Genomic DNA, 19,152 nt, shown 5'->3' with positions numbered 1-19,152 from the left:
GGAATTTAGGTGGAAACTTAAGGCTGGAGATATAAATTTATGATTCACCAGCATGTAGATAGTATTTAAGATTTTAGATAAAATGAAATCATAAGAGGAAGTGGAAGACTCACTGACGATTGAAACCAAGGACATTTGAAAAAATTGGAAGTTGGTCAATGAGGAGAATTCAGTAGGGAGTTTGGGAAAGGAGAGCCAAGTGATGGGGGTCTGGAAGCCACATGAAGAATATGTTTTTAAAAGTAACACATGATTACTGTTGAATGTTGTCTTTGAGTGAAATAAGATGAGAACCAAGAAATGACCTCTAGACTTGGCAGCACAGAAGAAACGGCTTAACTTGGCAGGAAAAGCTTCACTGGTATGGCAGGACTGAAAGACAGATTGGAGCAGATGCTCCAATGGAACACACAGCTAAGGAAATTTCAGGCCCAAATGATTTCCTGGTGATTATATCAAATAGTTGTTTGGAATTATGCTGTAAAAGGGAACAGAGAAATGGAACTATAGCTGGAAGAAGACATTTAATAGCATTATTATCGACCAAAGAGACATTTTGATAGGATGGCTTCATTGTAAGAAAGAGAACAGATATAGGAGATCTAGCTCACAAGTTACGAATTGGGATTTGCAGTTAGACAGGTAGGATTTAAATTTGACTCAACCGTTGTATAGTTTTGTAACCTGAAGGGACGGTTACTCAGATTCTCTGAATTTGGTTTCATCACCTATAATTAATACTGAGATTGATACCTCATAAGGATGAAATGTACTCATGCTTGTACTTTTTGGTATCTCTCTTTGGGTCTTAGATGGGAATAGGGCTTGGCCTATTGTTATTCAAAAAGGGGATGAAGAGTCTCCATACTAATACCGATGTGGATTTCTGTTTATTCCACTAATATGTGTCTATACTAATTATCTATCTATCTATCTATCTACGCTACATATTTTCCTTTCCCTTTATTAATCCAGGAGAATAGGGGATAAGTTAGCTTAAAATTGACAAGGAGCAGTTTTTGGATGATGTGCTGGCAGTGTGGATGGGTGGAAGAAGGAGGGTTTAACTTCAACCACTGGAAGGTGGCAGTTATTCACAGAAAAGTGCACTCCCATTTCATATTGGCATGTTTTGGTTCCCCCTAAACTTAACTGGCAAACATTAAATACTGTCTTGAAACATTTCACATTGGTTGTGGCTTGAGTTAGTTCATTACATAATCAGGTTACTATTGTCTTCATTTCTTCCGTCATGCTTTATTTTTATTGGTTGTTTTGAATAGAATTAATACATTTTTAGAGCTGCCAAAAACAAATGCTTGTTGGGCTGTGATCAAACACTTTATCTTTGGCAGGCTCTTGAGGACTTGCTCGATTCTCATGCTTGTCTTGTTTACTTAAGTTCTTAGAAGTTTCAAATAATAAACAACTTTCAGCTGACTAATTTCAGCAAAACTCTGATTAAGACTTTATCTATAGAATGGCATAAATATTATTTCTGTCCTTAAAGCCAGTCTTAAAAACAACAAAAGTGACTATTTTTATATTTTATTCCTAAATCTAATTTTCAGACTCAATTATCCTAACCCGGTAAAGTTAAATAAATTCTGGCCTTTCTGGTACCTTAATAAAATTAATTAATAACATAAATAAGATAAATAAATTAGTAGTAAAGATTGTGTGGGTGGGCCAGGATGGGAGTAAGAGATAGAAAATTATACTTGAACAATAATAAAATTTTAGTAAAGTAAAAGTTTAGTTTAGTAAAAGTTTACTTTTACAAAGTAAAGATTGTATAATTAAATTAATCTAAAGAAGGCCCAGATTTCATACCCTTTGAAGTATGGTGAGTAATAGAGCTGTGTATAGCTTCCATTTCCCCCTGTGTCTTCTCTTTGGAGCAGAAAGCTTCTCTGACCATGAAGATTTCTTTTTTTTTTTTTTTTTTTTTTTTTTAGATTTTTTTTTATTCACTTTTTTTTTAGAGAGGGAAGGGAGGGAGGGAGAGAGAGAGAGAGAGAGAGAGAGAGAGAGAGGGAGAGAAACATCAATGTGCGGTTGCTGGGGGTTATGGCCTGCAACCCAAGCATGTACCCTGGCTGGGAATCGAACCCGCGACACTTTGGCTCGCAGCCCGCGCTCAATCCACCGAGCTACGCCAGCCGGGGCCCAAAGAAGTTTTCAACCAAAAGGAAATTTTTCATGTGTGCTGTGTTTTGTTCTTTGAGAAGATTTAGGATATGATCAGAAATTACTTTGTTTCCACTAACACACTAGGGAGTGAGGGTCTGTCAACTTTCTTTTTATGGTGGTAGATGTTTTTGGTATACTGTTTTACTCTTAGTTAATTTCCTTTCTATTTCAGAGTCTGATAAAGAGGAGAAACCACAAAGTACTGTTATACCCAAGGAAGTGACACCAGCCCTGTGCTCACTAATGAACAGTTATGGCAGTCTCTCAGGGTCAGAGAGTGAGCCAGAAGGTAAGTCACAGCATCAGTTGTTGCATGTGAGTTTGTTTTGTTTTGTTACTTTTGCCTGTGATAGATGTTGTGCATCAGTAGCATCCATTCATGTCTGTGTATTTGAGGAAAGATGTGTCATGTACATTCTTTATTTGATATTGAAATTCCTATTTCATTTGATTCAGAAGTAAAGTTAACATGGGATAAAAGAAAGAAATGGGAAAATGTATTGCTATTCTGGGAGTAAAGGGCAAACATAATACAGTGAAAGACTAGGAAGAGAGACTATTGACTAATGGAATTGAAGAAAATTCTAAAAGATACAGCAGAGAAAGGTAATTTCTTCTCCGTACTCTCCAAGTTTAGCACCTTTGGTAGGTGAAAAGAGATCCTTTGTGAGAGAGAGAATGATGGACTTTCTTCAATATATGTAGGGCATTGCTATTCATAGAGAAGATTTACATAAATTATCTCTTTGGGGAACATAGCAACCTTATACTTGGCAGTTGCATCAGTATGTATGTTTTAAAGGTTGGAAGAAATGGAATCCTTTCAGTAGACAACAGCAATGTTCAGGAGACATGCCTTACCCTTAAAGAGGATGGTGAGCCAGCTTAATCACTAGCATCGCTTGTAGGGCCACTTTAGAAGAGCTGTGAGTAGGCCATTGATCTGTTGTAGTGCTGCAGTTCTTAACCCAATGTTCATATTAATAATCCAGCATGTGCTTAGTGAATAAGCCTGTGTCCTGCTGTTCTGGAAACTGGACTCTGCATGGTAATTTTATTTAGGGTTTACCAACTATGAGAGAATGCATGTATATGTATCTCAGGACAAGATGAATAATCACAATAGGAGCTCTACTGAAGATAAGAATATAGGGTCTAACAATATAGGGTCTAACAGTGAATATGTAGAATGAAGGGAAGATTTTAATGTAATTGGATAAAGATGGCAGCATTTTTAATGTTGGCTAGGCTAGAGATAATCAATGTTTGTATAGTTGGGAGATGTTAACAGGATTTTTCTATTTCTTTTTAAAATGGGTGCTGGCTTACTATGGTAGCTAGTTAAAAGCTACTTGAATTTTGAAATATAAACTACTTTGGCTTTATCAGATGGTTGCCGCCTTTTTTTTTCTTTTTTTTTTTTTTTTAAGTAAAACAGTATTTTTTTCTTTACTCTTATTTCCAGTACACTGATATGAAGATGGAGTTATTCTTTAAACACATATTACATTTCATGCTTATCACTTGTATTTATGACAGGTGATAGCAAAGAAAGCTTTTACCAAATTACTGAATCCAGTAAAAACAAGCTATGTGAATGCTTTCTTCTCTTTCTCTTAAGATAAACATTTAATACTTTTATACTCATATTTTCATTTTAGGCTGCCACCATTTTTTAATTAGAAGGAAGAAAAGAAACTGCAAGAGATCTTTGAGGTTCCACCCCTTCATTTCATAGAACCTTAAGCTTAGAATAAGTGTGTGCCCTGGCTGATGTGGCTCAGTGGATTTAACATGGGCCTGAGAACCAAGGCCCAGGGCACATGCCTAGGTTGCAGGCCAGGTCCCCAGTAGGGGGTGTGCAAGAGGCAACCACACATTGATGTTTCCCTCTCTCTTTCTCCCTCCTTTCCCCTCTGTCTAAAAATAAGTAAAATTTTTAAAATAAATAAATTTTTAAAAAAGAATAAATGTGCAAAGCAAGTATGTGGCTGAGCTGATATAAAACCTAGTTCGACTTTAAAAGTCTGAAGAAGCCAGCTATAATATGTTGCCTTCCATTATATCCTTTCTCTGTGTGGCATTTGACGTCTTCCTGCACAGGAATGCATAGCTTTTTCTTGCTCAAATTAAATTTATTGGCGTGACATTGGTTAATAATATCATATGGATTTCAAGCGTACATTTCTATGATACATGATCTGTATATTGCATTGGGTGTCCACCACCCAAAGTTAAATCATCTTCCATTACTATATATTTGACCCCCTTTACCACCCCATCCCCTTCCCTCTGGTAACCACCATACTGTTGTTTGTCTTTGCGTTTCAGTTTTATATCCCCCATCAGTGAAATCAGATGGTTCTTAGTTTTGTCTGACTTACTTCGTTTAGCATAATATTCTCAAGGTCCATCCATGTGGTCACAATTGGCAGTATTTCATCTTTTCTTATGGCTGAGTAGTATTCCACTGTATATATGTACCACATTTTCTTTATCCAAACCTCTATTGAAGGACACTGGTTGTCTCCATTTCTTTTGATAATAGTTATACTAACAGTTGTGAGGTGGTATCTCATTGTAGTTTTAATCTGCATTTCCCTAATAGCTAGTGAAGTTGAGCATCTTTTCATGTATGTGTTGGCCATTTGTATGTCTTCTTGGAAGAAGTGTCTGTTCAGGTCCTCTGCCTGTTTTTTAACTGGATTGTTTGTTTGGTGTCGAGTTGTATAAATTCTCTGTATATTTTGGTTATTAATCCCTTGTTGGAGTTTTTGTTTGCAAAAAACATCTCCCATTAAATTGTTTGCTTTTGTGTTTTGCTGTCAGTTTCTTTTGCTGTGCAGAAGCTTTTTGGTTTGTTATAGTCCCATTCATTCATTTTTGCCTTTACTTCCCTTGCCTTTGGGGTCAAACTCATAAAATTTTCTCTGCAACCCGAGTCCATAAGTTTAGTACCTATGTTTCCTATGTAATTTATTGCTTTAGAGCTTATATTTAGGTCTTTGATCCATTTTGAATTAATTTTTGTACATGAGGACAAACTATAATCTAGTTTCATTATTTTGCATGTGGCTTTTCAATTTTCCCAGCATTATCTATCATAAAGGCGTTCTTTTTCCATTGTGTGCCTTTGGCTCCTGTGTCAAAAATTATTTGTCCATATACATGTGGTTTATTTCTGGGCTCCATTCTGTTGCATTGTATCTGTGTGTGTACCTCTTCTCTTTTCCCCCTCATACCATGCTGTTTTGATTATCGTAGCTCGGTACTATAACTTGAAATGAGGTAGTGAATTCAGATTATATTGGCTTCATTTCTTCTTAATCTGGATTGCTTCGGCTATTTGGGGCTTTTTGTGGTTCCATAGAAATCTGATTTTTTGTTCTTATTTATTTAAAAAGTGACATTGGTGATTTGGAGGGGATTGCATTAAATCTGTATATTGCTTCAGGTAATATGGCCATTTTAACTATGTTGATTTTTCCATTTCATGAACACAGAATATATTTCCTTTTCATTGTGTCTTTTTCCATCTCTTTTAATAATGCTTTGAAGTTTTCAGTATAGCAGTCCTTAATATCCTTTGCTAAGTTTGTTCCTAGGTGTTTTATTCTTTTGGTTGCAATTGGAATTGTTTTTTCTTTTAGCTTCTTTTTCTGAAATTTTATTGTTAGTAAACAGAAAAGCAGTGGGTTTTGTACATTGGTTTTGTACCTTTAACTTTACTGTATTTATTGTTCCTAATAGTTTTTTGGTGGAGTCTTTAGGATTTTCTATATACAGAATCGTGTCATCTGCAAAAAAGTGATATTTTTCTTTCTTCATTCCCAATTTGGATGCCTTTTATATCTTTCTTTCGCCTTATTGCTCTGGCTAATACTTCTGGTACTATGTTGAATAAGAGAGGTGAAAGTGAGTATCCTGGTCTTAGAGGAAAAGCTTTCAGTTTTTCAGTATTGAGTATGATATTGGTTGAGGGTTTGTCATATATGGCCCTTATTATGTTGAGGTACATTCCTTCTATATCCGTTTCATTGAGTGTTTTAATCATCCGTGGATGTTGTATCATATCAACTGCTTTTTCTGCATCTATTGATAAGATACGATTTTTATCCTTTGTTTTTTCCTTTTTTAATTATATTTTATTGATTATACTATTAAAATTGTGCCAATTTTTCCCCCTTTTGCCACCCTCCATTAAGCACCTGACATTCCCTCAGGCAACCCACACCATTGTTCATGTCCATGGGTCATGTGTTTGTAGGTTCTTTGGCTACTCCATTTCCTATACTGTACTTTACATCCCCATGGCTATTAGGTAAACTACCTATTTGTTCTTAATCTGCTCACCTCTTCATTCTCCCCAACCGCCTCCCATCTGGCCGCCATCAAAACAATCTCAATATCCACAATTCTGTCTCAGTTCTTGTTTGCTTAGTTTATTTTTAGATTCAGTTGTTGATAGGTATATGTTTGTTGCCATTTTATTGTTCATAGTTTCGATCTTCTTTTTCTCAAATAAGTCCCTTTAATATTTCATACAATAATGGTTTGGTGATTCTGAACTCCTTTAGTATTTTCTTGTCTGGGAGGCTCTTTACCTGCCCTTTGATCCTAAATGATAACTTTGCTGGATAGAATCATATTGGCTGTAGGTCCCTGGTTATTATGATTTTGAGTATGTCTTGCCAATCCCCTCTAGCTTGCAAAGTTTCTTTTGGAGAAATCAGATGCCAATCTTAGAAGAACTCACCTGTAGGTAATTAACTGCTTTTCCCTTGCTGCCTTTAAAGTTCTCTCTTATCTTTAACCTTTGGCATTTTAATTATGTTGTGTCTTGGAGTAGGCCTCTTTGCATCCATCTTGTTTGGGACTTTCTGTGCTTCCTGGACTTGCATGTCTATTTCCTTCACCAATTTAGGGACGTTTTCTTTCATAATTTTTTCAAATAGATTTCCAGTTCCTTGTTCTTTCTCTTTTCCTTCTGGCACCCCTATGATGCAAATGTTGGAATGCTTAAAATTGTCCCAGAGGCTTCTTACACTATCCTCATAATTCTGGATTCTTTTTTCTTGTTTTTCTGTTGGTTGTTTTTTGTTTCTTTATGTTCCATATCATTGCTTTGATTCTAAGCTTCATCCATTCTACTGTTGATTCCCTGTAAATTGTTCTTTATTTCTATTAGCATACCCTTTATTTCTGCCTGAGTCTTTTTTATGTTGTTGAGGTACTCACTAAGTTCCTTGAGCATCCTTATAACCAGTGTTTTGAATTCTTCATCCGATGGATTGCTCATCTCCTTTTTGTTTAGTTCTTTTTCTGGAGTTTTGATCTGTTCTTTCATTTGGGCCATGTTTCTTTGTCTTCTTATTTTGGCAGCCTCCCTGTGTTTGTTTCTATGTATTAGGTAGAGCTGCTTTGACTCCATGTCTTGGTAGTGTGGCCTATGTAGTAGCTGTCCTGTAGTGTAGGATACAGTGAAACAGCCTCCCCTATCACCCAAGCTGGGAACTTAAGTTGTGCCCTCTGTGTGGGCTGAGTACACCCTCCTCTTGTAGGTGAGCCTTGATTGCTCTTGGCAAGTCAGTGGGAGGGATTTAACCAGGCCAGTCAGCTTTGAGGACTGGCTGTGACTACTGATCACTAACCTCTGCCATCTGTGGAGGATCAGCTCTGCAGGGGCAGGGTAGTCATGTTCCAGTGTGGTCTGTACCTGTTGACTGGGTGCACAGGCTCTGGGGTTTCCCAGGTGGTATAGGCCAGGGTCAACCACCACTTGTATTCTGCCCAGGGCCATCCAGCATGAGCTACAAAGCAGTCTGTAGATGGCTGCTACCTGTGCTGGGCTTGGAGGTTCCCATGTGAAGCCAGACTGGTTCAAAGCTGGGGGCTGCTGGTGCCAGCCCATGGGGCTGGGACCTCACTGAGGCTGGCTTTTGCTTGAGAAAATTTAGGAAGACGTGAAGCCTGAGCTGAGACTACCCATTCATATGAAAAGACCCCTTTTAACAGCTTGGGTGGGCTGTAAGTTGGGTGGTGCAGAACCTTAGGGATTCACCAGGATAAAGCAAATTGTGTGAGCCAGGTTGATGGAGTCTCAGATATGTCCCCTTCTGTCAGCTCTGTGGCTCTGTGGCTCTGTGAGGGAGGGCTCAGAAAAAGAACAGTGGCCTCTGCCTGCCTTTCTGTCTGGGAGAAGGCTGTTCCCCAGCTCTTGCCCTGATGCCAAACACTTCAGCTCCTCCTTTTATGCCACTGGTACCTTTCAAACTGCTACCCCGGTGCTGGATCTCAGAGGGAGTGAATCTAAGTCTGGGTGCAGGGCCTTTATGAGGAGCCACTTGGGAATACAGTGGTTCCTTCACCACCTCAGACCCTGCTGGTTTTTATAGCCAGAAGTTATGGGGGTTTATCTTCTTGGTACTAGATCCCCGAGCTAAGGGGCCTGTTGGGTTGAGACCCCTCACTCCTAAGATATCCCTACCAAGTTTTTATTCACCACACGTGGGTGTGAGACCAGCTCATTCCAGGTCTCCACATCTCTGCATCTCCTACCATTGTGGATGGATGTGGTTTCTTTAGTTCTGTAGTTGTTGGTCTTCTATTCAACTCAATTTCTGATGGCTCTGAGTGATGATTTTTCTGTAGTTGAGTTGCAGTTTTGATGTGGTTGTGTCAGGAGGCAAACTGTGTTTACCTCTGCTACTATCTTGACCTTTAGTCTTCCCTTTGTTTTGTTAATGTGGTGTATTATATTGATTGATTTGCTTATTTTGGACCACCCTTGTGCCCCTGGAATGAACTCCACTTGATTGTGATGTATTATTTTTTTTCATTACTGTTGTACTTGATTTGCTAGTATTTTGTTTCAGATTTTTGTATTTATCAGAACTATCAGTCTGTAGAGGTGTTGCGTGTGTGTGTGTGTGTGTGTGTGTTATCCGTGCCAGATTTTGATATCAGGGTTGCTGGCCTTATGAAATGTTTTAGAAGGTATTACTACTTCTTTAATTTTTTGGAAGGGTTTAAGAAGAATAGGTATTACATCTTCTTTAAACGTTTGGTAGAATTCACTAGTGAAACCATCTAGTCCTGGAATTTTATTTTGGGGGAGGTTTCAATGTCCTTCCAAAAGATGGCTGTTTCAGTGTCCTCACTGTTGATCTATTTAGATTTTCCAGTTCTTCATGATTCAGTCTGGGAAGGTTATATATTTTCAGGAACTTACCCATTTCTTCTAGGTTATTGAATTTTGTGGCATATAGTCTTTCATAGAGTTCTAGTATGATACTTTGTATCAATCTGCAATGTCTGTGGTGCTTTCGTTTCTGGCTTTGTTTATGTAGTCTTCTCTCTTTTTTTTTAGTCAGTCTCTCCAGGGGTTTGTCAGTTTTATTAATCTTCTTTTTTTTCCCCCGGAAGATTGTATTTATTTATTTTTAGAGAGAGAAGGGAGGGAGATAGAGAGAGAGAAACATCAATGTGTGGTTGCTGGGGGTTGTAGGTTGCAACCCAGGCGTGTACTCTGGCTGGGAATTGAACCTGCAACACTTTGGTTCGCAGCCCGTGCTCAATCCACTGAGCTACGCCTGCCAGGGCTTAGTTTTATTAATCTTCTGAAAGAACCAGCTCTTTGTTGTATTTTTTTTGTGTAGTCTTTTTGTTCTCTATTTCATTCTGTTCTATTCTAATTGTTTTTAAAGATTTTATTTATTTATATTTAGAGAGAGGGGAAGGAAGGGAGAAAGAGGAGAGAAACATCAGTGTAGGAGAGAAATATCAACTGGTTATTTCTCGCACACCCCCAGCTGGGGACCTGGCCTGCAACCCAGGCATGTGCCCTGACTTGAAACCAAATAGGCAACATTTTGGTTTTCGAAATGATGCCCATCCCACTGAGCCACACCAGTCAGGGCTGTTCTAATTTTTATTATTTCTTCTGCTAACTTTGGATTGCTTTTATTCTTCTGTTTCTAGTTCTTTAAGATGTAATGTTAACCCTGATTCATGTGGCTTAGTTGGTTGAATGCCCTTCTGTAAACCAATGGGTCACCAGTTCAATTCCTGGTCAGGGCACATGCCTGTGTTGCAGGTTCAGCCCCCAGTCGGGGTATGTGTAGGAGGCAACTAATCAGTGTTTCTCTTTCACATTGATGTTTCTCTCCCTCTCTTCCTTCCTTCCTCCCTTCCCTCTCTCTAAAAAATAAATAAACCTTTTTTAAAAAATGTAATGTTAGGTTGCTTATCTAGGATTTCTATTGCTTCTTGATATAGACCTACAGTGATAATAAACTTCCCTCTTATTACTGCTTTTGCTGCATCCCAGAAGTTTTGATACATTGTATCATCATTCTCATTCATCTCTATAGATCTTTTGACATCACCTTTTATTTTTTCTTTGATCCAGTTTTTTTTATTAGTATATTGTCTCATCTCCACATATTTGTGAATTTCTTTACTTTCTTTTTGGAGTTGATTTCTAATTTCAAAGCACTGTGGTCAGAGAATATGCTTGAATTTGTTGAGCCTTTTTTTGTGACCCAGCATATATGGTCTAGCCTTGAGAATGTTCTGTATACCCTGGAAAGAATGTATAAGCTGATGTTTAGGGATGAAAGGCTCCTAAGTGTCAGTTAGGTCCATTTGGTCTACTATTTCATTTAAGGCTGATACATTTCTTTTTTAAGATTTTATTTATTTATTTATAGAGAAGGGGGAAGGGAGGGAGAAAGAGAGGGAGAAAAACATTGCTAGCCATCTCTCATACATACCCTACTGGGGACCAAACCTATAACCCAGGCATGTGCCCTGACCAGGAATTGAACTGGTGATCTTTTTGCCTTGCAGGGTGATGCCCAATCAAGTGAGCCACACCAGTCAGGGTTTAAGACTGATATTTCTTTATTGATTTTCAGTTTGGAGGATCTGCCTACAGCTGTCAATTAAGTATTTAGGTCCCCAACTGTCGTTGTGTTCTTGTCTTTTCTTCCTTTAGTTCTGTTAGTAGTTGCTTTATATACTTTGATACCCCCTGATTAGGTGCATATTTACTGAGAAGTGCTAATGTCTTCTTGATGAAGTGTCTCTTTATCATTATAGAATGTCATTCTTTGTCTCTTGTTATCTTTGTTGTCTTAAAATCTACTTTGTAAGATATAAGTATGGCTGTAGGTCACTAGAAAATTTGTAGCTTTCAATATTAATTCTGGGCTATGGAATAGGGTATTGACACATAGGGACTTTGGAATAAATAAATGAAGGAAATAAAGTGGGCCTTCTCTGAAACATTAAACAGCATTTAGAAGGCTGCTATTTAGTTATATTCTAAATGGAGAGGAGCAGTCTAACTCTCACAGATGTTAACAATTGTATCTTTACAGTTAAGATCTATCTCAATTTAGGGATTAACACAAAAGTGTATAGTGGATCTTAAACATCAGTAGTGATTTTCTGGAAAGAGTTTTAAACAAGGAAAGGGTCCCTCAAGAAAGAAGTAAAAGAAGAGACTATGCCTGGCTTTGGGGCTGTCACAAACATTAAGATACATAGGGGTGGGCAAAGGTAGGTTTACAATTGTGAGTATGCAAACAGTTTATTCTGGTATTACTACTTCATTACTTACTGTATTGTTTTCCATACAACTGTAAACCTCCTTTGGTCCCACCCTGCACAAAGCAAAGCAAAGCAAATATCAATGAGTAGCATTTTCTTTTTTAAATGTATTTTATTGATTATGCTATTCCAGTTGTCCCATTTGTTCTCCCTCTTATTCCTCTCTGCCCTGCACCCCACCCTCCACCATCATTCCCCTTCCCACCTAGTTCATGTCCATGGATCATACATATAAGTTCTTTGGCTCCTCCATTTTCCATACTATTCTTAACCTCCCTCTGTCTACTTTGTACCTACATTTGTGCTGCTTATTCCGTGTACATTTTCCTCCATTATCCCTCCCCTCCTTCCCACTGATAACACTCCATGTGATCTCCATTTCTATGGTTCTGTTTTGTCCTGGTTGTTTGCTTAGTTTGTTTTTGTTTTTCTTCTTTAGGTTCAGTTGTTGATAGTTGTGAGTTTGTTGTCATTTTACTGTTTATATTTTTCTTCATCTTCTTTTTCTTCGGTAAGTTCCTTTAGCATTTCATATAATAAGGGCTTGGTGATGATGAGCTCCATGAGCTTGACCTTATCTGGGAAGCACTTTTCTGCCCTTCCATGTAAATGATAGCTTTGCTGGATAGAGTAATCTTGGATGTAGGTCCTTGCCTTTCATTACTGAATACTTCTTTCCAGCCCCTTCTTGTCTGCAAGATTTCTTTTGAGAAATCAGCTAACAGTCTTGGGGGAACTCCTTTGTAGGTAACTCTCCTTTTCTCTGGCTGCTTTTAAGATTTTCTCCTTATCTTTAACTTTGGGTAATGTAATTATGATGTGCCTTAGTGTGTTCCTCCTTGGGTCCAACTTCTGTGGGACTCTCTGAGCTTCCTGGACTCCCTGAAGATCTATTTCCTTTGCCAGATTGGGGAAGTTCTCCTTCATTATTTTTTCAGATAAGTGTTCAATTTCTTGCTCTTCTTCTCCTCCTTCTGGCACCCCAATGAATTGAATGTTGGAACCTTTGAAGTAGTCCCACAGGTTCCTAAGCCTTTCCTCATATTTTTGATTTCTTGTTTCTTCATTGTGTTCTGGTTGAATGTTTATTTCTTCCTTCTGGTCCAAACTGTTGATTTGGGTCCCAGTTTCCTTCTCTTCGGTGTTGCTTCCCTGTATATTTTTCTTTACTTCACTTTGTACAACTTTCACTTTTTCCTCTATTTTGTGACTGAACTCAACCATTTCTGTGAGCATCCTGATTATCAGTTTGTATTCTGCATCTGATAGGTTGTCTGTCTCCTCATTGCTTAGTTCTTTTTCTGGAGTTTTGATCTGTCCTTTCATTTGGGCCATATTTCTTTGTCTCAGCACACCTATTATGTTGTAATGGGTGGAAACTTGGGTATTTACCATAGCAGGGCAGCTCTCTTTGCTCCATTGTGGTGCTGTATGTGGGGGAGGGGTGAGAGAGGAAACAGTGCCACTTGTTTGGCTCTCACCTTACTTTCCATCAATTGCCTCACTTCTCACATTTCCCACAGGTGGATTGTGCCCTTTCAGGTGCTGATTCCCAGGTGGGTGGGTTTATGTACATTGTAGGATCTTGTGGGCTTTTCCAACAGACTCTCCTGTGAGGCTGGGAGTTTCTTCCACCTTTGCAACCCTCACAGCCACCACAGCATTTTACAGCCAGAGGTTTTCAGTCTTTATTTTCCTGCTCTGAAAGCCTGGGTTTCCTGGTCTGTCTCGCTCTCTGGTTGTTCATCACAGCTTATCCACATGCAAATGTGGGACCACCTGGTCCAACAGCCCCTACCTCTACCACCTGGTCCATCGCCTTCCCATGCATGCATCCTCTCTGCCTTGCTCTGCCCCTCCTACTGGTCTGGATGGATGTTTCTTCTTTACCTCTTTGGTTGTCAGACTTCCATGCAGTTCAGTTTTCTGGCAGTTTTGATTGTTTTTTGCTTTTAGATTGGTTGTTATACTTCTTTTGGTTGTAAGAGGAAGTGAAGCATTTCTCTGTACGCCTCCATCTTGGCTGGAACTCTCTTCAGATTTTCTATTTTTTCTTGAGTCATTATTTTTAAAGATTTCATTTATTTTGGAGAGGGGACGGGAGGGAGAAAGAGAGGGAGAGAAACATCAACGTGTGGTTGCCTCTCGTGTGCCCCCTACTGAGGATGTGGCCCACAACCCAGGCATGTGCCCCAGACTGGGAATCAAACTGACAATCTTCTGATTCACAGGCTGGCACTCAATCCACTGAGCAACACCAGCCAGGCCTTGAGTCATTTTTTGTGAATGGTGTCTTTCAAAAGAATTTTTTTTGTTTTATCTAAGTTGTCTATTTTATTGGCATAAAGTTATTTATAATATTTTCTTACAGCATCTGTAGGATAAATAGTGATGTTCCTTCTTTGATTCATCATTATTAATTGGTATGTTTTTAATCTTGATCAGTCTTGCTAAGTATCTATTAATTTAATTAATCTTTTGAAGGAAATAACTTCTGGCTTTGTTGATTTTTCTCTATTGTGTATTTCTAATTCATTGATTTTCAGTCTTTGTTATTTCTTACCTTCTCACTGTCTACCTCATTATAGTGGAAGCTTATATCATTGAGTTTAGATTTTTCTTCATTTCTAATATGAATACTTAGCTATAAATTTGCTTTCATGCATTGCTTTAGCTGTATTGCATAAATTTGACACATTATGGTTTTATCATTATTTCAAAATATCTTTCTAATTTCTCTTGTGATTTGTTCTTTAATTTGTGAGCTATTTAGAAGTATGCTGTTTAGTTTCCATATATTTGGAGGTTTTCTAGGTAGGTTTCTGTTAATGATTTTATTTTAACTCTGTTATGTTCAGAGAACATCCTCTATATGCTTTCAGTTTTTTCTGTTTAATTGAGACTTGTTTTATAGCCCAATACAAGGTGAATGTTCGCGTGAATTTGATGATGCAAACATCCTTTGTTAGTTTGAGTTGTTAGTTGCACTCAGGTCTTCTATATTCCTGTTCATTTTCCTTTTTTTTTTTTTTTAAGATTTTATTTATTATTTTTAGAGAGGGAAGGGAGGGAAATAAAGAGAGAGAGAAACATCAATGTGCGGTTGCGGGGGGTCATGGCCTGCAACCCTGGCATGTACCCTGACTGGGAATCGAACCTGCGACACTTTGGTTTGCAGCCCGAGCTCAATCCACTGAGCTACGCCAGCCAGGGCTATTCCTGTTCATTTTCTAATTGTTTTTCAATCACTGAGAGTACAGTATTCAAGTTTCCAACCTTAATAATAGACTTCTCCTTCAGTTTTGTGAGATTTTGTTGCATATGTATATATTTTTTAATCCTCATTCAAGGATATATCCATTGATTCCAGCAAGGGAATTGGGGAAGAGAGAGGGAGAGATAAGTGAGAGGAACAGCCATCTGTTCCCTCCCCTAAGCACCTTGACTAGGGGCTAATTCAGCATGTGACCTGACTGGGAATCGAGCTGCATGACCATTCTGTTTCTGGAAAGATGCTCCAACCAACTGAGCCACACAGGCTGAGGTGCTGCATGTATATTGATACTCTGTTATTAGCTGTTACTGTTCTATATTCTTGAGAAATTGATTTCTGTATCATTATGAACTGTCCCCCTTTATCCCTGGTAATAGTCCCTGTTCTGAACTCTTCTTTGTTATAGCCATTGACACTGATATAGCCATCCAATTTTCTTATGATTGGTGTATGCTTAGTATCTTCTTCATCCTTTACTTTTAACCTGTGACTTGATATGGGCAGTCTTTGCTTTGCACTCTTCCTTGGTAACTACGATTTAATCTCAGTTCAAATTGTGTAAAGCAAGGACTACCTATCATTTGAAGGTTGGTTTTCTTTTTATTTATTTATTTTTTGTAGACATCATGTACTTGTTACTCTTTTCCCCCAAATCTGATCTCAACTAGGGTGTTTAAACTATTTATATATATTATTGGTAATAGTTTGTTTCTTTTTGTCTCATTTGTTTTTGTCCTATTTTCCTTTTACTGCCTTTGGATTGAATCCGTTTTTTTAGGGCAATGCAAATACTGATTTATGAGTTATACCTGTTTAAAAAATTATAAGCAAGAAAAAATGTCTTTTGTGTGTCTGCACATATTGACTGTTTCTGACACTCTTCATTCTTCATTTGTGTAGATCCAAGTTTCCCTCTGGTATTATATCCTTCATAGGGATCACTCACTTTCTGTAGCTCTTTGTGGTAATCTCTTCAAGACTTGGCATAATAATTCACAGTTTTAAAAAATACTGTAATACATTGTAAATGCCTAGTTTTCATTAATAAGAAGCCAGTATTATGGCTGGGGGAAATTATTATGGGGTTGTTTTTTGTTGTTGTTATTTTTTTAGAAGGGTAACCGGTTTTTTTGTTTTCAATTTTTGTGTTTCTTATACATATGTAGAAGCTCCCATTAAAACTGAAGCAGATGTTCTGGCGGAAGACCAGATTCTGCACAGTGATTCTCCTAAAAGAAGAAGTCAAGATGTTAAAGCAACTTTTGGAAATTTCTCAGAAGCCAAATATAAGAGTCAAAAGAAAAGTTTCAAAAAGACAAATCCTAACAGGAAAAAAGATTATCACAACTATCATCCATTATTTGAACCAAGAACACATCATCCATATCTCCTGGAAATGGTAAATGATTTTTTCTTTACATTCTAATAATTTGTGTTCTTTTCACATCGTGGAGATAGAGCCACTGAGCTTGTGTGTGTGTGTGTGTGTGTGTGTGTGTGTATTTTAAGGTAACAACAGACAAAAAGGTCTTTGAAAAGTCATCTGTGTCTCTTAATTCTGAGGCTGCATTTGGCCTCTAGTTTATGTTCAGTAAATACAGAATTACAATTTTCAAAACCACTTAAAAGAATCTTGGTTTAACAGATTTGTTACAAAGTATGTATTTAGGTATAACGACACCTAAAGTTTTCATTGAAAGCACAGCAAAATACAATTGGCAGACTCAAAGGAGAAAAGGGTTTTTGTGTGTTTGTTTTGTGCATTATTGGCTTTATTCTCAGTGTGGCATGCTAAAAAAATTTGTTATCTTTAAATTATAAAAAGGAAGCAATGCATCTTTTGATTCTAAGTAATGGACATGAAGCTATTCAAAAATCCAAGGTTTTCATGTCTACCAGTGATAGAAATAAAAACATTCCAGATTTTTTAGTGGGGTTGTAAAACTACTGATGTTCTATGAAAAGTCTGGTTTTGCCTTGTCAGGTACGTGATTGTGCTGTAACTAAAGTGTTTATGGCTACACTGCATGGGAGTTACATGTAGACACAGTTGCTTCTGATTAAAATTGATCTGAAATGTGCTTTTCTGCTTTGTAAATTTCAATGCTTTATAAAATACATTGCATTTTAAAAATATGTACCTTATATAAGGGCAAATTAAATCATCTTTCCATTGAAAGTTCTTATATGATGTTTCCAGACCACATTAATAACATAGAAAATAAACTGAGGTCAGTTTATCTTTTTGACAAATGACAAATGATGGCCTAACTGGTGTGGCTCAGTTGGGCATGGTCTCACAAACCAAAAGGTCTCCAGTTGGACTCCTAGTCAGGGCATATGCCTGGGCTGTGGGCCAGGTTCCTGGTTGTGGGGCGTGTGAGAGGCAACCAATCGATGTTTCCCTCTCTCCCTCCCTTCCCCTCTCTCTAAAAAATAAAGATCTTTTTTTAAAAAAGTATTGCACATGTGACTCCTTGGTTATATACTTATTCTAAGTACTAGGGATTTTTAGCCTTTTTTTTTTTATTACAACAAGCACAACAATAGGAAGTTATAAAAGTCCAGGAATATTGAGATTTTTAACTGCTAGTTTCAGTACTATCATTATTGTATCTACTTATCAGTTTCTATACTGTTTATAGATTTGGGTTTGGTAGGGTCCTCTTTGACATGATTTTTAGATTAAAGGATGGCAGACTTTTCATCCTATTTTTCTTGTCCCTTGTTAAGTACTCCTAGAGAGGACTCCAAGTGTTAAATTAAAAGGAAATACTCTTGCATATTTTTAGCAAAATAATTAGTAAATATATTTATATCTTTATTGTTCTGTGTTTTCATATGAGGAAGGCATACATAATATTTTAGATTGTATTTATTGGATATGTTTTATTTACTACCTAATCTTTGTATTTATTGTTTTTTAGCTTTTAGCTCCAGACATTCGACATGAAAGAAATGTGATTTTGCAGTGTGTTCGGTACATCATCAAAAAAGACTTTTTTGGACTTAATGATAATTCTACAAAAACTGAAGAGGTGTAGGTGTGTAATGTTTCAGCACTCATAACTGAAGCATGTAAAATAGTGCCATCCTTGAGTTAGTGGAGGAAAACTTATTTTTAAACTGGATTAGTAATTAAATTGTAAGCTTCATACGATATTATGTTGGATTTTTCAAGCCTTTCTTTTGAATCTATGCAAATAAATACATAACTGATTTTTAAGAATGTATCTGTATTATTGGGATTGAACATAATATTTACTGGCAGAATTCTTCTTTTTGTTTGTATGCGTTTGTATGTATTGCTGTCATGTAAGGAAATTGGCTCTTGAACCAGTTACGAATTGAAGATATTGGTTTAGTAGTAAAGAAAAAAGCTTTAAAAATGTTTAATTCAGCTGAGCAAAGCTATAGATTAGAGAGAAATACAGTTATTTTGTTTTTAATGCAGGAAAGGAAGAATCATTCTTCAGGAAATATTTTAAAAGTAAACCAGTTTAAATGAATATAATTAGAAGGTATTGAAATGTATGTTTTCTTTGTTTTGAAGAACATTTTGAAATTCACCTATTGCTATTGCCTTAGTAGCTCAGATATTGAACATTTGAAATACTAATAGTGATACAGCCTCTGTGTGTGCTTAGATACAATTAAAATGCTTGTTTTTGGTATGGTTCAGAATTGGACTTTTTTTATTTCCTTGTGAAAAAGTACATGAAATACAGTACTTGATGAGGTTCAGCTGATTTCTCATAGCAGAAACAGTTTGTGAAATAGTTACCTTAGTTCTAGGCTTAGTTAAAATTCATCTTATGATGATAATAATTGAATCCTTTTTAAATGTTTTAAATAAAAGCTACTGAGACCTTTTTTGTCTTTTATAATACAGAGACTTTAATTTTATGTTCTAGTCACCTGTGCTTGCTAGAGGTGGAGCCCCACCCTTTTGACATACAGCTAAAAGGGGCTAGGTTTTTAAAAATTAGCCTGTGTTTGTAGTTGAAAAGTTAATTTTATCTGACATTGTGATTATCAGAGTCCATGGATATCTTGTCTGCAAGAAGGGA

The 19,152-nt window shown here is 37.2% G+C and overlaps 1 protein-coding gene across 1 annotated transcript in view; it reads left to right on the top strand.

Moving 5' to 3' along the window:
- The window catches only part of NUFIP1 (nuclear FMR1 interacting protein 1), a 51,969-nt gene extending 33,187 nt beyond the window's left edge, over window positions 1-18,782 (top strand). Inside the window, exons 8-10 of the mRNA XM_028527038.2 lie at window positions 2,366-2,482; window positions 16,249-16,481; window positions 18,010-18,782. Coding sequence (XP_028382839.1) covers window positions 2,366-2,482; window positions 16,249-16,481; window positions 18,010-18,126 — 467 coding nt within the window. The 3' untranslated portion in view covers window positions 18,127-18,782. The remainder of the gene's footprint in view (window positions 1-2,365; window positions 2,483-16,248; window positions 16,482-18,009) is intronic.
- The last annotated feature ends 370 nt before the right edge of the window (window positions 18,783-19,152 follow it).

The sequence above is a fragment of the Phyllostomus discolor genome, chromosome 11 (assembly GCF_004126475.2).
Source record: "Phyllostomus discolor isolate MPI-MPIP mPhyDis1 chromosome 11, mPhyDis1.pri.v3, whole genome shotgun sequence".
In the NCBI taxonomy this organism is placed as follows: Eukaryota; Metazoa; Chordata; class Mammalia; order Chiroptera; family Phyllostomidae; genus Phyllostomus; species Phyllostomus discolor.
Note: the sequence above shows the minus strand (reverse complement) of the source record. Positions and strands in the feature narration are given on the sequence as shown.